The sequence below is a fragment of the Clupea harengus genome, unplaced genomic scaffold (assembly GCF_900700415.2).
Source record: "Clupea harengus unplaced genomic scaffold, Ch_v2.0.2, whole genome shotgun sequence".
NCBI lineage: Eukaryota > Metazoa > Chordata > Actinopteri > Clupeiformes > Clupeidae > Clupea > Clupea harengus.
The window spans coordinates 1-19,026 of record NW_024879926.1 but is presented as its reverse complement, the minus strand read 5'-3'; the positions used below and the strand labels follow the sequence as shown (position 1 = coordinate 19,026).

The window sequence follows — 19,026 nt, the reverse complement described above, 5'->3', positions numbered from 1 at the left end:
CTCTGGCTCTGACATGGTCTACGTGACCATAACCCATGTTTGTTTATTAGCTGAGTGTGCGCAGGGATGTCCGTGGGAACCAGCCTGGAGTCTGATCCAGTGTCGGCCGGTTACCAACATCAGACCCTAAGGGTCTGGGAGAGGCAGGAGAAATGGACACAGGCACCAAAGGCCGGCATTTTGTTCTGCTCCAGCTACTCTCTGATCTCCCGTGTTCCCAGAGCCTTTTAACGATCAATTTAAAGCATGTTGACTTCCGGAAAGATCTATGACTGCTGGGTAAGATTCAAAGCCAGGCCTGTCCTTGTTGACTACTGACTATTGTTGCCATTAAATGTCATCACTGAGAGATAGGGAGTTGAAGTCATTTATTCAGGAAAAAGAAAAAAACTAAAATTCCCACTGGGAAAACAAAACAGTGACTAATGGCTGATGTTCCATCACATCTGCTGGAGTACCAGCTCCTCCTTAAAATGAATGAAAAGCAACCACCTCCAAATTCCCATCAGGTCTTTTGAAGCAATAAAATGTTAACAATGAAAATAGTTTGGACACAGAGAGTGAGGAGATTAGAAGTAAAACAAGGGAATTATTAAATCCTGAAGGTGTCGCACTTCATTAATATTTGAATGGAGAAATGAGCTTCATCAACAGTACAAAAAGGAAACAACAAAAAAAAAATATTTTTTTCTTGCATTTTGTTTTGAGCGTTAAGTAATTTGTCATTTGGGTTAAGATCGGTAGTTGCTGACTTCGGGAAAGAAAAACAGTCATTTGAGAATACTGTTTACGTTAGGCCATCGAGGTCAGCGCAGGTCATGCTCAGTCTGGCTGTCAGTGTTCTGAAGCACTGCATGACATTTGTGTCCTGCTCGCGTAGATGAACATATTTACAGCTCTGTGCAGAACACATAGCACAGGTGCATTCAGTCACACACACAAGAGAAATTCCTCTCTGAAGCAAAGGGGACACTGTACACATTCAGATGTGGACAGGCAGAGAAGCCACACTGACCGTTTTCAGATACATTTTTTTTTTGTTTTTTTAAGGAGAAAAATCACATTTAATTTCTGACAAGGCTTGAGAGACAAAAGAGTCCACCATATAGAACAGAACCATCGACATGAGAGCAAATGTTTTAGTTTTTTCTAGAACATCCTACACTTGGCACATGTACATGCAAAGCTAAGGGACGCAACACCTGCAGCTTGTTTTTTTTTTTTTTTTCTCATTTCCATTGATTATTAAATGTATATCTGGCCATTGGAATTCCACCAGATGATCATTCTTTTTAGTTTGTTTGTTTTTAAAAAGCCACAAGGGAGAAGAAAAAAACGTCTATATGTAACAACAGACAGAATGAGGCTACAGCTAGGCCTGCTTTTTAAAAATGCCCTTTCTGTTTAATCCCTCCTTCTTCCACTATGTCACATGCGTCTTAGCAGCTCCCGAGGAGGAGACCTCCCTCTACCCCCTCCCAAAAATCCCAAAATGTCTCTCCGTCGGTGTGGCCCTCTCTCGTTCTCGTGCTCACCCTCCTCCGCTTCGCTCGCTTGTTCAGTCTGTCTCCAGGATTAAGGGAGGCTGCTCGTTCTCCTCATCCAGCTGCAGGGCGTTCATGTCATCCTCCACTCCAGCTCCACCCACTGCCCCCTGGTCCTCAGTGTAACCTGACCAAGATGGAGGAGAGCTGACGCGCGGGAACCACCACAGCACTAAGGTTCCACAGGGTTTTACAGTACTGGGAAGTGGCCAAATTTAAGCAGAACTGAATGTAGCCTGGCAGTTTTTCAACACCTGCTCAGTTGTTCCTCAAAACTACTTCTAAACAAGTGTCAAATGTTTATACCTTGACATCAGAGGGCCTCGATCAGAGTTTAAGGTGTTGTACTTACATGTGGAACTGGAGAAAATAGTTTCAATTTACAGCTAAAGGTGTTAATACAGGTCTTCAGTAAATGTGCTTCAAATGGTGTTTCACAGTACTAAATTAATTTTGTTCCTGAAAGCATGGCAACCTTTACTAGCACGGCCAACACACTAGCATTGTGAATGAAGATTAGAGATTAGGCCTTCAAATACTTAACCAGGTACCCATCCTACATTTCTGCATGAAACACAGATCGGACATATAAATATCTGTCTGTGGTTACTAAAGGCTTTAAAGGGGAGGGCCTACCTTTGGCCACAGCAGCACTGTAGGTCTGCGTCACAAGTGGACGGTCATGTGCTGTCTGTTCTAGGATTTCATTGGCTGGTTCAGCGCTGCCATCCAATCTAGGTGAGTTGATAAAGTAGTTTAATTAATTAAAAGAACCTTAAAAGAACAGAAATTTTGTTCATGAAATCTTTGAAAATAAGCCTCACTTGTGCTGCTTCATTAGTGTGCATTCTCCACCCTCCTGTGGATCCAGGTTGTACAAGTATAGGTACCCATCTGAGGCTGCCACCAGAAGACGTGGAATCTTCTGGATACTGAGGTGGGAATTCCATGTATTAGAATGAGTCTCCCAAACACTTCACCCCCACACCCTCCCCAAGACTGAATAGGAACAGTATATTTCATTATTACATCTTAATTAGTGGCTCTAGGTCAAAATGAGAGCCCTTACGTGGCAAGTGCACAAATGTTCTTATGTCCAGAAAATGGCAGTCTGACAGTAGCAAAGGCCCGGCCTTGGGTGAACATCTCTGTCACCTGAGCTGGCAGGTACGTGGTTGAAGCCATAAGTACCTTCCCAAAGTACCCCGTCCAAGTCGTAGGCTCTTCCTGTGGTCTAATATAGAAATAAAATAAATTATGAAACATGTAAAGAAATGTACATACTCCAAAAATCTAGGAACTCCCTTACTAAAGAGATCTCCTCTTTAGTAAGGGAGAGAGGGTGTTTGTTGTAAAAAAAAAAAAAGTTGGCTAATCTACAGTAGAGACTTTCCATGTACAGAGACAGGAAGACAGCGCTAACTTGCAACATCTGGCTTTGTGTATGTTTAGCGCAGACAGAGGACATGAAAGGCTATTTATGCGAGTGGCTCTGATTTAAGCTGGCCAAACATTTTACATGGAAGAGACCCAAACCCACTCACTTCTCTCTCTGGGTCTCCAGCTTGAAGATATGAACCGTCTCTGTGTTGCTCGAGGCTGACAGATAGAGTCCCTCCATGCTGAAGGCCAGCGAGCAGATGCTCACACATCTGTCAGAAAAGAAGAGGAGCAGTTTGACTGGGCTTGTCAGGAATGTCTGATATTCTCAGACGATGACACTGCTCACAAACATAATTTCAATGTTCCCTGACAGGCACTTCATATCAGGTGCTTCAATCATGCCAACACACCTCTTCACTCCTCTTCGAAACTCAAAGAGCTTCTGTCCTTCTGGAATGGAGAACACACGAATGACAGTTCCCTGACAAAAAAAACGAGAGGTTAAGGAGGCACAGTATTAATCAGAATTTTATTTAGTAGATCTGACACAACCCACAATCCCCCTACACTAAAATACCTTCTCTGAGGCAGTGGCAAGCTTGGTGCCACTTGCATCGAAGGCCAAAGCAGCCAGGGGACTATCATGAGCAGGGATCATGTTAGCAGCCCTCTGAAAGGGAAACAAATACAGCTGAATTCAATGTCCTTAAAAACACAAATGTAATACAAATATAGTGATGAACTGAGACCTTACCAGGTTGATTGTGTCAAAGACCTGAACCTCTCCTATTGTTGCACTTCCAGGATAGGCCAAGTAGCAGTTATCATTACTGATGGACAGTGCACACAACCCTATGAGGAAAATAACAAACATGGCGACTTAGCATGTCTACATTGAACATTTGCCATTGTCATACACCATAAATTAGCAGCAATATAATTACAAGATTACACAGAAAGTTAGGCTGACCCAAAACATGGTCCCTAGAATAGTCCCTAGCTACGCATGCACAACACAATGGATAAGGTTCTGGTGTGAGTAGTAGTACCTGATGGATTTGGGGGAGTTTCCCGAATGGTATGCAGTACCTTCATATCCCTGATATTGTGGATATACAGCGATTCTTCCAGGCATACTATCAATCTCTGTAAAAGAGCAGTATTGAAAATGAAGTACAAAAAATGAATGTAGACAAATTAACTTTCTGTGAACACGCAAACTCCCATTATCTACTTGAGTCTGTCTTATAATACTGAATAAAAGCAGTCACATCAGCTGATGGTAAAAGGGTGCTTTGTGCCCCTGATTCAGGCCTCTATTGACAGACAATGAAGATTTTCCTCAGACAGCAGGAAGACCTATGCTTTTGTTGAGAGATGACAATACATTACACATTATTAACCTTTATATCTATTTAAGATTAACTGTAGATAGCTACTGTTGAAAAGTAACCATTGTTTGGTAAATTGACAGAAAATTTGGAACCCTCTTTGTAATTCTGCAGACTGCATATCATGAGCAATATTTTCTTTATGTGATATATATATATATATATATATATATATATGTGTGTGTGATCTATATGCTTGCTAAACAAAACAGAAAATGCACATAGAACACTTATTGTACCTGTCTATTTAGTTTCACCGCCAAAATAGTGTTGGAGTAGCTGTAGTTACATATTTCAGTCCCTTTCTTGAAGTGGCACACTTTCAACTTTCTGGGTGCTTTAAGGCTACAAATAGCAACAAGGCTGCTTGAAAACAGCCTTTCCACAATGCACACATCTTCTGTGTCAGCTGTGGAGACATAAAATTAAAACGACTTACGTAACATTGGCTTAAAAATCATTGTAACATTTTAACACATATTTTTAGGGTGACCATAACACTGCCATGGAAGTTTAATGTGATTTGTCTTTCCATTACATAGCCTACTATAACCACGTCATAATTTTGAGATAACCTTGTCCAGGTTGCACTGAGTGATATAAAAAGCATATGATCCCCAAATGATGTCACTGACAATGTGACCAACAGTCCCTCAAAAAAGGAAGTTGAACCTTAAGGTCTGGACATTTCTCATACTCTGTCCCTCCAATATGTTGCAACTGAACATCATGTTTTTTTGTTTTTTTTGTTGCCCTCTTCCTTCCACCATTTTTGGGAGGTGCCTCTCAGAGAGTACAGGGAACTCTTAAGCATTAACTACACATAAAGGGTGTTAAGCAATTATAAAATGGGGCCTGTAGCTTGTCTTGTGTTCTGGTAAGTTCCAACAAGATTACACTCATAATATGGTATCCTAAAGTTACACTGAATAATTACCTGAAAAGCACCCACACATTGTGACCCCTTATACCCTGCATACTCAGAAATCATGTTACTTACTACATTCATATATCTGTTCCAATTTGTCAACTGAGGACAAGGAGAAAAACTTGTAGCCAGATTTGGTACCAACGGCCAGGGACCTGTAGTTTGAAGACAGCAACGAAAATGTTTTAAGTAACGTTAGATTAACTTACGAAAGTAGGCTCTTTCCGCCCATATCAGCGAGCTACCCATTAACTGACACTTCGACAAGGTTTCTAACTTGCTATGAATGTGGAATACTAAGGGAATGTCACTTAGTTTTACCATAACATTTCTAAATAGGGTTTTACAAACATAATATGTCCCACAGAGATGACATTAACTAACGTTATCTTTACACAAACACTGGAGTTATAAAACGTAAAAACAAACACAAACAAAAAATCACAAATTTAAGTATAACTACCTAGGTGCTTTTAAACCCCCTATTTAACAACCATACAAATGGCCGTTCATTTTGCACAACTTTGGCAAAGGAAATACCTATTATGCCTAACTAGAAATAACAACGTTGCGTTATAATGTTAGTCCAATGTTAGTTATAATGTTAATAGCCCAAACGAATCTAGTAGGCAGATGACTTCGTGAAAAAAACACCCTTCAGCCAACGTTAGCTAGCTATGTTAGCTAGTGCTTAAGCTTGATAGACATTTAGCAAGCAAAAAAAACAATACATACTTGGCTAGTTAGCCAACAAGTGGTCTAAATCACAGACTAAAAGAAAACATAAATTGGTAGACCGCTGACTTTACTGGTGTAAATAGCTTAATGTATAAGCTTAATGTTATTACACATAACGTTAGCTAGCTATCTAACGAACGTGTTTGAGCTACTAGGGATAGCTAATGTGAGCTACTAAGAGCTAATGTGTTATTTCATGGACTTCTGTGTTTTTTTGTCTAGCTGAGGAACGTGTTGACTGGGAGAGACAGAGTAGTAAATATCAGATAATCTTATAACACTCATCCAGAAAAACTGCCAGGACTGACGCTGACATGTTTTGAAACAACGATACCTGCATACACAGATGCCAAACATTAAGTTACCCAAGACAGCTAAAGTTAGCCAAGGCTTGCACGGTTAGCAGTAGCTTTAAGATAAATCTAGCTAGCTACCTAGCCAACGGTTAAGTTTAACGTTAAATAACGTTACCACTGCTACTAACAGGACAAACCAGACCTTTAACAAGATGAATACAATTTATCCAAAGACCATACACGCAATATTACTAAATGCTGAATGACCAATATGGATGTCTACGTTATCCACATGGTGAAGCATAAGATTGTTCGAATACAACCTGCCAAAACAAAAATGACAAAACTCTTGCTAGCCATCATAGCCAGTTAGCAAGACTATACATCTATGCTATCTGGCTAGACGTTTTGCGATCTTTGTTGTGTGCTTAAGTTAGCATTTTTAGGGCTTGTTCACATTGGGACTTAAACACTTGTCTGTCTCGAACAAAGTAAATCCACATTTGGGACAGATGCAGACAAGGATGTAACAAGACAACATATTTGCGGCTGTGGCCCGCAAAATCACCGATCTTAGAGAACACTGTCCCGGTTCCGCCTTACGTGTTGTCCTGGTTAAAGTTGGCGAAGAGAAGCTGGCTGCAGCCGGCCTCCCCGCTCTGACTCGCCAGGTTCATGGGCTCAGCACCATTTACAAGTAACAGCTGAAGTAGAAATAGCCGTAAACGGAACTGAGTAGTGCTATCCTAAAATTATTCTGTATTCTTCACTGAGCCATGCGTTCCTCCCTTATTCCTGTGATTGTTGTTGTTTTTCACTGACTGTTGCTGTTCACCCCACGTACGCAAGCGCAATACAGCAACGTGCCTTGAGTCTCATTTAAAGGGAACGCGACGTCCTGTTCTCTTTACCCACCCTCACGAAGAGCCTACAACTTTGAAAACAAATTTACGGATTCACAAACTAATCCAAAGGATAGGCTACTTTTCTACACCACTTTTATTACATGTTTACATGGACTATTATCATAATCAGTAAATGTGTAGTCCACCATGTTGCATATACTTTAACAAACATCAACATGAAATAGGCCTATTTAGATGCTGTATTATTACGAAGACTCGTTCGTCCTACGCTGTATAAAGCTTATTGTGTATCATTAAATATACTGCATGAGAGAATGTGTCGGTTGGGGTGTTGAAATAACGTGACTGTAAATGACAAACTTAGTTTGACCGACATGCACATTTTCATTCATCCTCTGAGCAGTTGTCACTATAGTTTACACAACATGGGTGCACAAAAGTGTCATTGGTGCATACATTGAACTAGGCCTAGTTCATTCCACCAGTTATGAATTTGGCCAGTGAAAGTCTTTCTCCTTCAGGTGTTCAAGTAGCTTAATCCTTTTTCGCAGCAGGCATGCACGGTGAAATCCACTGACCTTTTATACCTGTATGCAATGACAGGCACATAGATGATAACAGTGTTTTGAAAATGCAAGAAGATGAAAATGTATTGATCTAATAGGTCTAAACAGCCCACGCTCCTGAAAACATGCTGTTTCAACCCCTCATTAGATTGTTCCACCTCCCATAGGGCTGTGGCCAGCAGGGGGCTTAGCATACCATTTCATGTTTTTTGATGAACGTGACTGTAATTTTCATTTTTTGTTTAAAAACACCTTGTGCCTTGTTATGTGTATTTAAATTCAACATTCTGTAGCCTATTAGACTATGCTCCGTGTACTTCGTCATCGTTAGGACAGACATTAAATAGATGGTATATGAGGCAGTTTTGTATTTCTGTTGAGATTCGGTTGAGGTAGGTGAATTCTTTCATTGAATGCCAAGTTTCCTTTCATTAGGTCGACATGAAGGGTGCCAACTGATCTTCAGTGGAATGCCATATGACCTGTTGCTATGCAAAGGAGGCAAAGTCACAGTAAAGGCTTCCTTCTGTGAAATTGGCTATATATTTTTTGTCATGGGATAAATTAGGCTAAAGCGACTCACCCACGTTTGTTCGAAATTCAGCGGAATACGATTAAACCATCAATTTTCTTAAACGTTTAGCCTATTGAGAGGGGGTTCTTGTGCTTCTCAGTACAAAATCGTATACGAAACCATCAGATAGCATACTGGTAGTATGTCTATATTTTGAGAATGATGGCCAATCAAACATATATTTTGCACGCTTCAGTCAAAAATCGTGATGTTAGGCGATCGCTTTCTCGTAGGATTTATCTGTGTTTACTTGGAATATCGAAGGGGAGGGGATTTAAACGGGTTATCTGTCAAGCGCATATTAGGAGGGGTCACGAAACAGAGTTTCAGATGTAGAGAGACAAGAGCAATTCCATTACTTTCTCTCTCTTTCCAAGGATCTCTGCAGAAGGAATTACGCATCCCACGTGTTTAATAATATTTAAACAAAATATCTGCGCGGTTTGGCGAGGCTGGAACACCCGGAGTTAGAATTTCGTTTGCCGCGTACAGGCTACGGTACAACTTATAAAATGTTCAGATGTTTGCAGTATGGATTTTAAGAAGACCAAGTATGGAAGGTAAGATGTATCTCATACAAAAGTCTTTATTTTGTTTAAGACAGTTGACTGTTGATGAGTTTTAAGCAGGCTAGCCTACGAAAACAAAGTGTGAGGTTGTGCTTAGAGCTTCAGAGACATACATACACTGTCAGAGTAAAAATATTTTTGCAAAATGATGAAGTTTATGAATGTCTTATATTTTGGGAATTTAATGCTCTCGTGGGCAACCAAACCATACAAAGTAGCCTATCCATCAGAAGCCTGTCTTGGCTACCAGGATTTTGCGTGAAAGTGACCTGGTGCTGTCAAGGTGCATATTTAAAACAAAGTATATTCGTCATTTGTAAGACAGCGGATACAATACATTTAGCAAGTAAAAACACTTCGACTGTTAAATATAGACACTCACAGAGAACACAGCAACAACACAGAACAACCGCCACAACCACACATGCATTTATTCTTTTGCTGTTTGCAGTTATCAAAACATCCAGTTATATATCTTCCAAATAAACAAAGGGCAAAGCTCCTGGTTCTGTTGACTCAGGTACTTCTGGAAGACGAACCCTGCTTTTGTAAAGCACTGAAAGAAATAGACTAAGAAAAGCATGAGTAATATGTTTGGGAGAAAGATGTAATAACCCCCCTCACACACAGACATTTACATTCTATCCTTAATGATCAAAATGCCATTGGTTTAAAAGCACCAATCCTCTTACTGTAAATCCTCAACATGTGCTTGTGTGTTTTGAGGGTTTTTTGAATTTACACTTTGCTCCTCAACTACAGGAATTCATTTCATAGTAGAAACTCAAATTTGCAGCAGGTCAATCAAATACATTGACTATGATATACTGTTTATATTGTTGTAAGTGTTATGCAATTGTCCTTCTAAGGGGGACCAAGAGAAAAACATCCTCAGAGCACTTTTGGTGAAATGTTTGTAGGCCAGTGGCAGGATTTCCTCCCTGTCAAGACAGGCATTATTTTAGTCACAGAGACGCCCGCACACAATACTCACACTCTACACTGGTGTTTGGAGATGGAAGTGCTTGGGTACCATGAGACTTGTGATGCAATGCTTCATGAAAGACCTAAGCTTAGCACATTCCCATCCCTCTTAAACACATGGATGTCTCAGGATTGATGGTACCTGTTGGTCTGAAACCCTCTTTGACTGAACATTTTTATAAATTATGAATGATCAAGGATATGGTCATATTAGTCAACCTGGGATGCTCACCTACACTAAACATCAGCTGTGTTATCAGCAGCGTTGTATTAGCCTAAAGAATGGGGCAAAATGGATTATGAGGGACTGACTTAACGGAAATATTACCTAAGTAATATTTGTTTAACTAGTGAATTTGCTTTTTGTAGAATAATAACGGTTTGCCTCATTACTTTTATTTGTACTTTTATTTCTAGCCAGACTTCTAACTGCAGTTTGTAATGATTCATTAATTATAAAAATGAGGATTTCTCTAGCTTTTCAGTGGCTTAGCTGTCTGTGGTACTCTCATTTTAGCTAATGGGCATCTAGTGCGATGCTTTTATCATTGCACTGTCTAAATCAGAGAGCAGTAGGATAGCAGTCCACTATAAACATGAAAGAAGGGGACGAGACCAGAGACAACAGACCCATGTAATCTCATTGAAGTGGAGAAGGCATGCCTCATTCTGACCCATCTGAATGGACATGTTCATTAAAGGCCATCATTGATGGGAAAGACAAGCCTGGCCCCTGTCATGTGTGATTAGCACAGTCTGTAATAAGTTAATCAGCAGATACTGTATTATTGGCTGGCTGTGAGTTGGGCCTCTTTCACAATGGCAGTGGACCCAGGCGGATTGGGTAAGTTCTGAGGAGGTTTGGCAGGCAAAGCGTATTGTGGGTCCCCATGACCTGAGGCATTTTATCTTCTCTGGCTACTGACCATGTTGATCTGTTCATATGAAATAGGCATAGACTCAAGGCGATTTACTGTAATATTTGCATTCATTCAGTTGCGTCCTGATGATATTCATTAATGTTCAATACCCAATTCTGTACCATGCTCCCTACTGTTGTCTGTCCAGAATTAATATGTTAGAGGTTGATGTTGTCTTCTCATTTCACTTGAATAGTTCAGTACTTAGGGGGGAAACATGCCTTTGATTTAACAGAGGGGAAAGTTTTTGGCTTGCACTTCAGACTAGCTACATGAATCATCTTGCCAACGCGGACTATGGAGGCATGCTAGGCATAAACAATTTAGATTGTTCTGCTTCACTGAGCAGTCGTCAGGGGGGCACTGGTGAGCCAGCTATGTCATTTTCAAAGGGAGTAGATGTAGTCCAAGTGTACAGTCTTTCCATATTATACTATTAAGACTATTACTCTCATGTTTCCTAAACACCCGTGGTTGAAGATCAGTTTAGTACATTGCAATAATATTTAGTAATATGACATTCCACACGACTATGCTTTCATTGCAGATGTGTGCATGTGCAGAAATGACTTGACTGCCATGCAGATCTGTAAGTACGTGGGCAGTTGTTTGTGGGTCAGCAAGCCTAGTGTATCTTCTCAGATGTCCGACAGCCCCTTATCCTATATGACTGTGGGAGGAGGATGTAACGCACACCACGCTACTCAAATCACTCTTTGGTCTTTTATTCTACATAACTGCCCGATCCTGGAAAACAAGTCTGACCTCATGAAACCATTTCTAGGTCAGGACCTTTCTGTTGTGTTTTTCACACACAGCCAATTATCCATTGTGAATGTGTCCATCAATTTTGTAAGACATTCTTTTTTATGATTGTTTCCCCCCAAGAGAATGGTAAATGAATACACAGCTCATTGGTGTGAAAAGGGAAAAATCTGCTCTCCAAATCAAAGCACTTAAGGGCTACTTCTGCATGAACTCTCTTGATGCTTTAATTAATTACTGTGCCAAATGTATGCACACTGGCTCTGCACAAAGGCACCTGGATCATCTATGTGAAAGGATTTATTCAGCGTGTGGTACATGATGAATCTCACACCTGAGCCTTCCGGAAAAGCTCAACCACTCGTGCCATACAGTGACGTGAAATTCAGGTTTTGCATTGCTCAGTGGCATTAAACAAACTCCTCTGAACAATACAAATAGACATGATGCAAGACTATGACTGACATGTCTTATGAAAACCTGTTTCGTAACAGTCCCAGATATACGGTAACTCTTTATGTAACCCTTATTTTTTTTGTGAGGAATAAAGACCAGATTTACTGCTGATTAGATTGCATCATCTGATAAACAGTCTGGAGTGCGGCGAGCATCATCCCAAAATCAAATAAACCAGACAGATACATTTACAGTCTCCCAGGTGGTGTGTTGCTCTATAGGCCTTGTGCATTGTCACTCCACGAGCCTCCCCACCCTAGTCAAAACCGACGCTGTTAAATTAAATTACCCACATGAAGTGTGTTTAGTGGCAAATACAAAGAAAATGTCCAAGCCTCTGGTTGTCATGGATACCGTGACATCATCGCACAGGCAGTCCGTTGGCCACTCACTTTATGTGGCATGAAGACCCTTAGATTCCAGACTGGATTACTGGAGACCGGGCTGCTTACTGATTGCTGCTAATGCTGTAAGCAAGTATAAACACCCTGAAATTCTTAAATAACGTGATGTGGATCAGAAAGATTTTGAAGCTGAGGCACAGAAAACAAGCTTGTAAAGCTCCTTTTTAAAAGACCTTTAATAGCCATGGGTAAAAGAACAAAATATTTATTCGACTTTTTTAAAATCCTAAAGCTACCTGCTTATTCCTGCCCTTGGTGCTCTTTCACATATCACCAGTCTCAGTTAAGTCTCCTAAATTGTGTTGTCTATATGGAGTGCGGAAATGCCAAGTGCCCTTTAAATCGAGAGGAATTCACTGCCTCTCCCTGCTGGTGGCCTCAGTCATGCAAGTCAAATCACCCACTAAACCACAGGGACCAGTCAGACTAACAATTAGTTGTGTGAGAGGCAGGGATCTGTCCATACAGGTTGGTAACCCTCAACACTATGTTCTTTCTCCACTACATCTTATGAATGACAAGTCCAATACAGCCCCCCCCCCCCCCCCCCCCCCCCCACACACACACACACACTGCTTCTGCTGGCCGGCCTGTTGGATTAAATTCAGCCTTGTCAGTGAGCTGTGTGCAGCTGTTGTTGCAGCTACAGGCTTAGTGCTTCCTCCCCTCCTCACCTACTGTCGATGTGATTATTCTCTAAGCTGAACTGATTGATGTTCTGGGGCTGCACTTTGCTGCAGACCAGAACCATTTTAACGATAACGATTAACATGGAAACCTATAAGACATGAAACTGGAGTAGGGCTGGTGATGTGCTGTTTGTGTTTTTATTGGTAAATTCTTATCGATAAAAAACACTACTGCTTTCAGGTTTTTAAGCCATCATGAAATATATGCAGAGTTGAAAAAGTGATTTCAGAGCATTCTTGTTTGTTGTCTTTTACTAGATTCATGAACTGTAGAGTTCCCTCCACCAAGAGGTACCAGCCCACAGAATACGAACATGCTGCCAACTGTGCCACGCATGGGGTAGGTCGTGCCTCAGCACTTTTCATCACTTTCTGTGGACTCAGTCTGGACTGGCTGTGGTCTACAGAGTAACTGAAACTGAAAACAAAACTACAGTGGATTGCCGTGGGCAGTAACTGTTACTTAAGGGTGAGGGGATGGGCATTGTTTATTCAGTTGAGGACGGAGTAACTGTCACAAACAGACATGTATTCACCTACAAAACCGTTGTTTGCCATGATGTAACATCTGTGTTGACTTTATAACTAGGGGTGTTATATGATGTTTAGCTGTTGTCGTTACTTTCCTAAAGGGCTAGTGGTTCTTCCCTGTGTCTGTGTCTTTTTTTGCTCCTTCTTTAATAGACCTCTCACCACTGAGAGAATTTTTTTCTCTTTCTTTTTTTCCCCTTTTTTTATGAGCATGTTCCTGTGGTCTTGCAGCAGTGGTGCTGTTTGGATAACATCCTGTGCAGCCTAATCCCTGCTTGTTACAGAAGCACATCTGGTGAGCCTGGTCAAAGCGCAGGCTAGTGTGGAAGCGCAGCATGCTGGCTGACCAGTGAAGAAATCCTCTCTGACCTCTTTACTAAACACGCTAACACCACCATGTGTTGTTGCCATGAAATACATTTTTTATTTTTTTAAAGGATTCTAACATAATATTTTCACACGAAGAGTGGGATGTTCTGCGTTCCGTGTTTGTGCTTAAATAGTTCTCGACTTGCCTGAAAAGATCTTATAGTGACGGTGTGCATACGCTTTAATGTGTGGTGGTGTAAGCCTGCATCTCCTTCCCAGTTGTTCATGGGTGATAGCTGAATCTGTTGGGGGCATTAGGCACCATCCACATTAAAGCCAGTGATCTGACAGACATGGCTATGTCTGCTACTGACAGTGGGAGGTAAAATCAGTAACTTTCCCAGGGCGCTGCGAGGGTTGACAGATGAATATTTGATCTTGCATACGCAGAGTGACAGATGGACGGGGGGAACCGGCAGAGGGCCTTAGGTTTAATCTGAACCGCAGGCTTTGTCAGTCAATCAGTCTTTTGCTTCGCCTTGACCTAATGCAAAGTGAGTTACCCAATTGGTAAAACGTACTTGAGTGCTACAGGGACCGTGCTGAGGGAGGGATTTAATTACCGGAAAAGGAGGAAGACTTAATTTTTTCATCTGATAGTTGATGAATCAAAGTGCTGTGGCTGAATGATAATGGAAAGAGCAGATAATCATTTCCCTGCTGCTCACCGAGAGGTCTCTAGATGTGCTAATGTGCATCTCTCTCTCTCTCTCTCTTTCTCTCTCTCTCCCTCTCTCTCTCTCTCAGCTTTGGATAATTCCAAGCATCCTGGGCGGGTCTCTGCTGTACTTCCAGTCTGATGACCACTGGAAGGCCCTCACGGCCTGGATGTACGGCAGCGGGTTGTCTGGCTTGTTCATCATGTCAACCATGTTCCACACCGTATCCTGGAAGAAAAGTCACCTCAGGTTTGTACACTGAAAGGGACAAAAATTACACAAGGACCTCTGTAGATGTTCTTATATTGTTCTACCTATCCTTCCATCCATCCATTCATACTTCCTACCTATTATTCCCATCTTACATATCCATACTTCCTACCTATCTTACCATCCTACCTATACGTACTTCCTACCTATCATTCCCATCCTACCTATACGTACTTCCTACCTATCTTACCATCCTACCTATATGTACTTCCTACCTATCTTACCATCCTACCTATACGTACTTCCTACCTATCATTCCCATCCTACCTATACGTACTTCCTACCTATCTTACCATCCTACCTATACGTACTTCCTACCTGTCCTACCATCCTACCCATCCTGACTCTTTACCTTTTCATACTTCACTGCCATGCAATATCAGATAAGCGCTATTCCTGGAGATATTTACTCTTGTAGATAGCAACAGTCAGGTTTGAACCTTCTGTTCACACCCTCTGGGAAGTATATAACAAACGCACAGTCCCATGCTCATTATAAAGTGCCCTAGATATTGAGCAAACTGATGAGAACTAATGAGTTAGTATTTGTGTGTGTGTCTGTATATATATATGTGTGTACATTCAAGGCTGTTAAAGTAGTGGTAATTCCTTTCAATTCATTCAGCATTTTGAATTATAACCGCCCTTCAATAAGCATGGTTGGTCATTGTTTAGGCCAATCTTATTCACAGTACACAATGTGTCAAGAGTTGTTCCAAAGAGGTAAAGTATTTAAGGCAGGAGACATCATACTTTTGCCAGACAGCATGTTCTTTGTTGACTAAAAACAAAGGAGGGAGTCAGGTGACACCTCTTCCCCCATAGACATTAGATCCTGAGAGATTATTTACATGATACTTAGATGTCAAGGTAAGTGATGACACCTATATGAAAACAATTGGAGTAGTTTAAATTTTCTTGCCTATGTCTAGCCTTGTACAACATTTTTGTTTTCGTTAGTCTCTGCTGACATATGGAGTGGGATGCTGTTGTTCCATGGAACACAATTTTTTAAGTAGGGTGTTGACCTGAAAATACATGTTTAAAAGACTGCTGGTGTAATAATCATAACTAATGAAAATACTAGGAGGGATTTTAAAATAGTCGGACTGAATAGGAAGAATTGAAAAAGATATAATATGTACTTCCCTAGAAATGTTCTGCTCTTGAATATTCCCAATGTTTGGCAGAGTAGCCAGAAGTGGAAAAACAATAGGGTTTAACTTCACTACACATAGCTGGGTTTCCATCCAACTTAATGCACATTTTGACCATTCAAATAGGGAATCCTGAGTGTAAATTCTTGAAATGCACATAAAAGTCGAATAAGAAATTAATTTGCTAGAGGGGGGTTGATTAACTCCCGATTCGCATAGGGTATAATGTGGCTAAGGTTGATGGAAACAGGTTTATTCGCATCAAATCACCTTTGTTGAGATTTTATTATGTTTCCGTTTAAGTTGCCCTGACAACCTCTAGTTTTTAAGCCACGGCTGTTCACATCTCCTCTCTTGATTAGGAGTGTCCATTTTTATTTCGCATAACCCAGTGGATGTGCACAATCTCACATTTCTTTGAGCCAAAGTTTCATAAATGCGCTTCAAATCCAGCTCATGAGGGGAAAGCTGCCTATTGTATCTTACACTTGTTTATTTTGTGTTCAACCGTCATCAAAAGGATTTGAACATTGGATGTATTCCATATTAAAATTGATAAGCATTAATAAATAGTAAACCCCAAAACACATACATTAAAGTAAAATGTGAAAATCCAGAGAACAGTGACAATAGACCTGTGGTGAACTCCTTTCAAAGGATTACCTCAACTGTCTCGTCTGCATCACTCATCCTGCAGGTTTAATGACTCATATGGACATGACATTTCATGTCTAATTCAGGTCTTCCATTGCTGCTGATGTTTGTAAACAAAACTCAAAGGTACTTCACATGGCATGGAATGAACCAGAACTTCTTCATTTGAATAAGCCGTCATTCGGTTTGTTTGTCAAATTAGAAATGATTCCATGTCAGTGAATCCATTATTGGAGCGGAAACGAGCAAGAAAATAAACCATGGTAACTGTTTTTACACTTTCACTCTTTTTTGGTCAAAGTGACACTTTGTGCTATTAGAACACTCAACCCAGTGTTTAATGGGGACTCTAGGCAGTGCAGGGGAGGCTTAGAACAACAGAGCTCCTTTCCGTGGCCGATGAAAGGTTGGCATCGCTCTGCTGAAACCCTTTGTTCTTGTTGTGACAGGACCGTGGAGCAGCGCTTTCACATGTGCGACCGGATGGCCATCTACTTCTTCATAGCTGCTTCCTATGCCCCCTGGTGAGAGCAGGATGCATGTTCAGCCCAATTCATTGTATTCTACACACGGTCTATGATCTCAGTGCAATTTAATTTCCCCCAAATCCATTAACAAACTATCTGTAACTTATATTGACGTTTCTATTTTCCTGATTGCTGTTACAGTACTGTTAGGGCTGGAAGTAGACACTTAAAATGGCATTAGACTTGGTCCCCAGACTGTGTTGTGGGTTTTGTTAATAGGCTGTGTGGTATGCTGTTTCCTAGGCTCAACCTTAGAGAGCTGGGGCCCCTGGCTGCTCAGATGCGCTGGATGGTGTGGGTCATGGCCTGCGTCGGCTCCGCATACGTCTTCTTCTTTCATGAGAGGTTAGCAGACTGAGGAGCTGTCACCTTCTGATCATAGTCAGTCTTAAAGTGGATCACAGTGCACACTGTGTTCGTAGGTGCGCTCGAACCCTAGAGAGACATGACAAAGAACCTAAATGGAACCTTTTTTCCCCCCAAGAGGGCATATTGAAGTAACAGACATGATGCATTCATTGCACAGTTATTGTGCAAAAACATAGCATATCCCCCAAATGGGCCTATTATAATTGTAATCTTTGCGTCTGTTGCAACCATAATCCATTTAAAGAAAACAAAAGAGCATATTTATAACAGTATCTGATGTGTGATTTTGTTTTGTATGTAAGGTATAAGATTGCGGAGCTGCTCTGTTACATAACCATGGGTGTTGTCCCTGCCTTGGTGCTACTGTCCATGGTAAGTGAGGCTATCTATACAAATATTTCAAATAAAATAGGCCATTCGTGCCAAAAATGCTAAATATGCTGTTTAATGCACAATGTTCATGACTCCAACAGTTACATAAAAGCTAATTCTAGAATCAATATCTAACTTCCGTGAAGCTGGTCCGTCACGTTCAGCATTCAGAGTGCACAGCAGAATCAGGCTGACGCACTACACAGTGATGTTCTGAAAGACCACAACAAACAAGGTGAGGTCATCACTCATGTATCCCACCTGTCCCCTGCAGGCGAACTGGGAAGGTGTGCTGGAACTTTCCGTGGGCGGCGTCTTCTACTGCCTCGGCGTCGTCTTCTTCAAGAGCGACGGCGTAATTCCTTTTGCCCACGCTATCTGGCACGTCTTTGTTGCCATAGGAGCGGGCGTACACTACTACGCCATCTATGCCTATCTGTACTCGACAGGGACCAGATACATGAAGACATCTAGGTGACGGTCTCTCAATCTGACAGAAACCCTCCCCAGAGAGCGAGGCTCCGGAGACGCTGACAGGCCACCTAGAGGAGAACAGCAGTGTGTGACAGCTGGTTTTTCTGACACACGCTGCAAATGATGCCTAGATAGCTGGTCCTACAGGCCACCCAACATAGGTTCTCGAGAGAACATCTGATCACACGTAGCCTTATAATCCTCCAGATGACTGATTTGAGAGGGGTCAAATACTGTGGACCACTGATTTTGACTGAAATCTTTCTTTTGTTCTCAGAAAATCAGTTAACTGGTAGAACTTGAGTGATCACTGTACTTGCAGACACAATCCTAGTGCAGACATAACCGTTACACAGCTATATGACTGTACTATTGCTGCATATCGAAGAGATTTCTATTTTGAATGTGTTCCGTATTAGATGTTAAATTATGAAGAGCCATATCAGAGGTCTTTTGAAGAGATTGTACTGCCTTCGTTTTCTAGTAGGATGTTATCCTCCACATAGGCTTATCAATCAGTTTGATCCTCCACATAGGCTTATCAATCAGTTTGATCCTCCACATAGGCTTA

At 41.3% G+C, this 19,026-nt stretch overlaps 2 protein-coding genes across 2 annotated transcripts; one reads left to right on the top strand and one right to left on the bottom strand.

The window, feature by feature from the left end:
- Positions 1–1,040: 1,040 nt before the first annotated feature.
- Positions 1,041–7,151, bottom strand: wipi2 (WD repeat domain, phosphoinositide interacting 2). Its single transcript, XM_042705520.1, has 12 exons — positions 6,884–7,151; positions 5,319–5,401; positions 4,558–4,727; positions 3,977–4,073; positions 3,682–3,779; positions 3,505–3,597; positions 3,338–3,408; positions 3,089–3,196; positions 2,614–2,778; positions 2,369–2,476; positions 2,181–2,278; positions 1,041–1,671 (listed from the first exon to the last, which is right to left on the bottom strand). Exons 1-12 carry the CDS (start codon positions 6,955–6,957, stop codon positions 1,559–1,561), a joined length of 1,278 nt encoding a protein of 425 aa, XP_042561454.1. The 5' UTR covers positions 6,958–7,151; the 3' UTR covers positions 1,041–1,558.
- Positions 7,152–7,889: 738 nt separating this feature from the next.
- On the top strand, positions 7,890–19,020 carry mmd2a (monocyte to macrophage differentiation-associated 2a). Its single transcript, XM_042705519.1, has 7 exons — positions 7,890–8,846; positions 13,332–13,413; positions 14,721–14,881; positions 17,163–17,237; positions 17,484–17,585; positions 17,912–17,981; positions 18,256–19,020. The coding sequence occupies exons 1-7, from the start codon at positions 8,818–8,820 to the stop codon at positions 18,457–18,459; spliced, it is 723 nt and encodes a 240-aa protein (XP_042561453.1). The 5' UTR covers positions 7,890–8,817; the 3' UTR covers positions 18,460–19,020.
- The last annotated feature ends 6 nt before the right edge of the window (positions 19,021–19,026 follow it).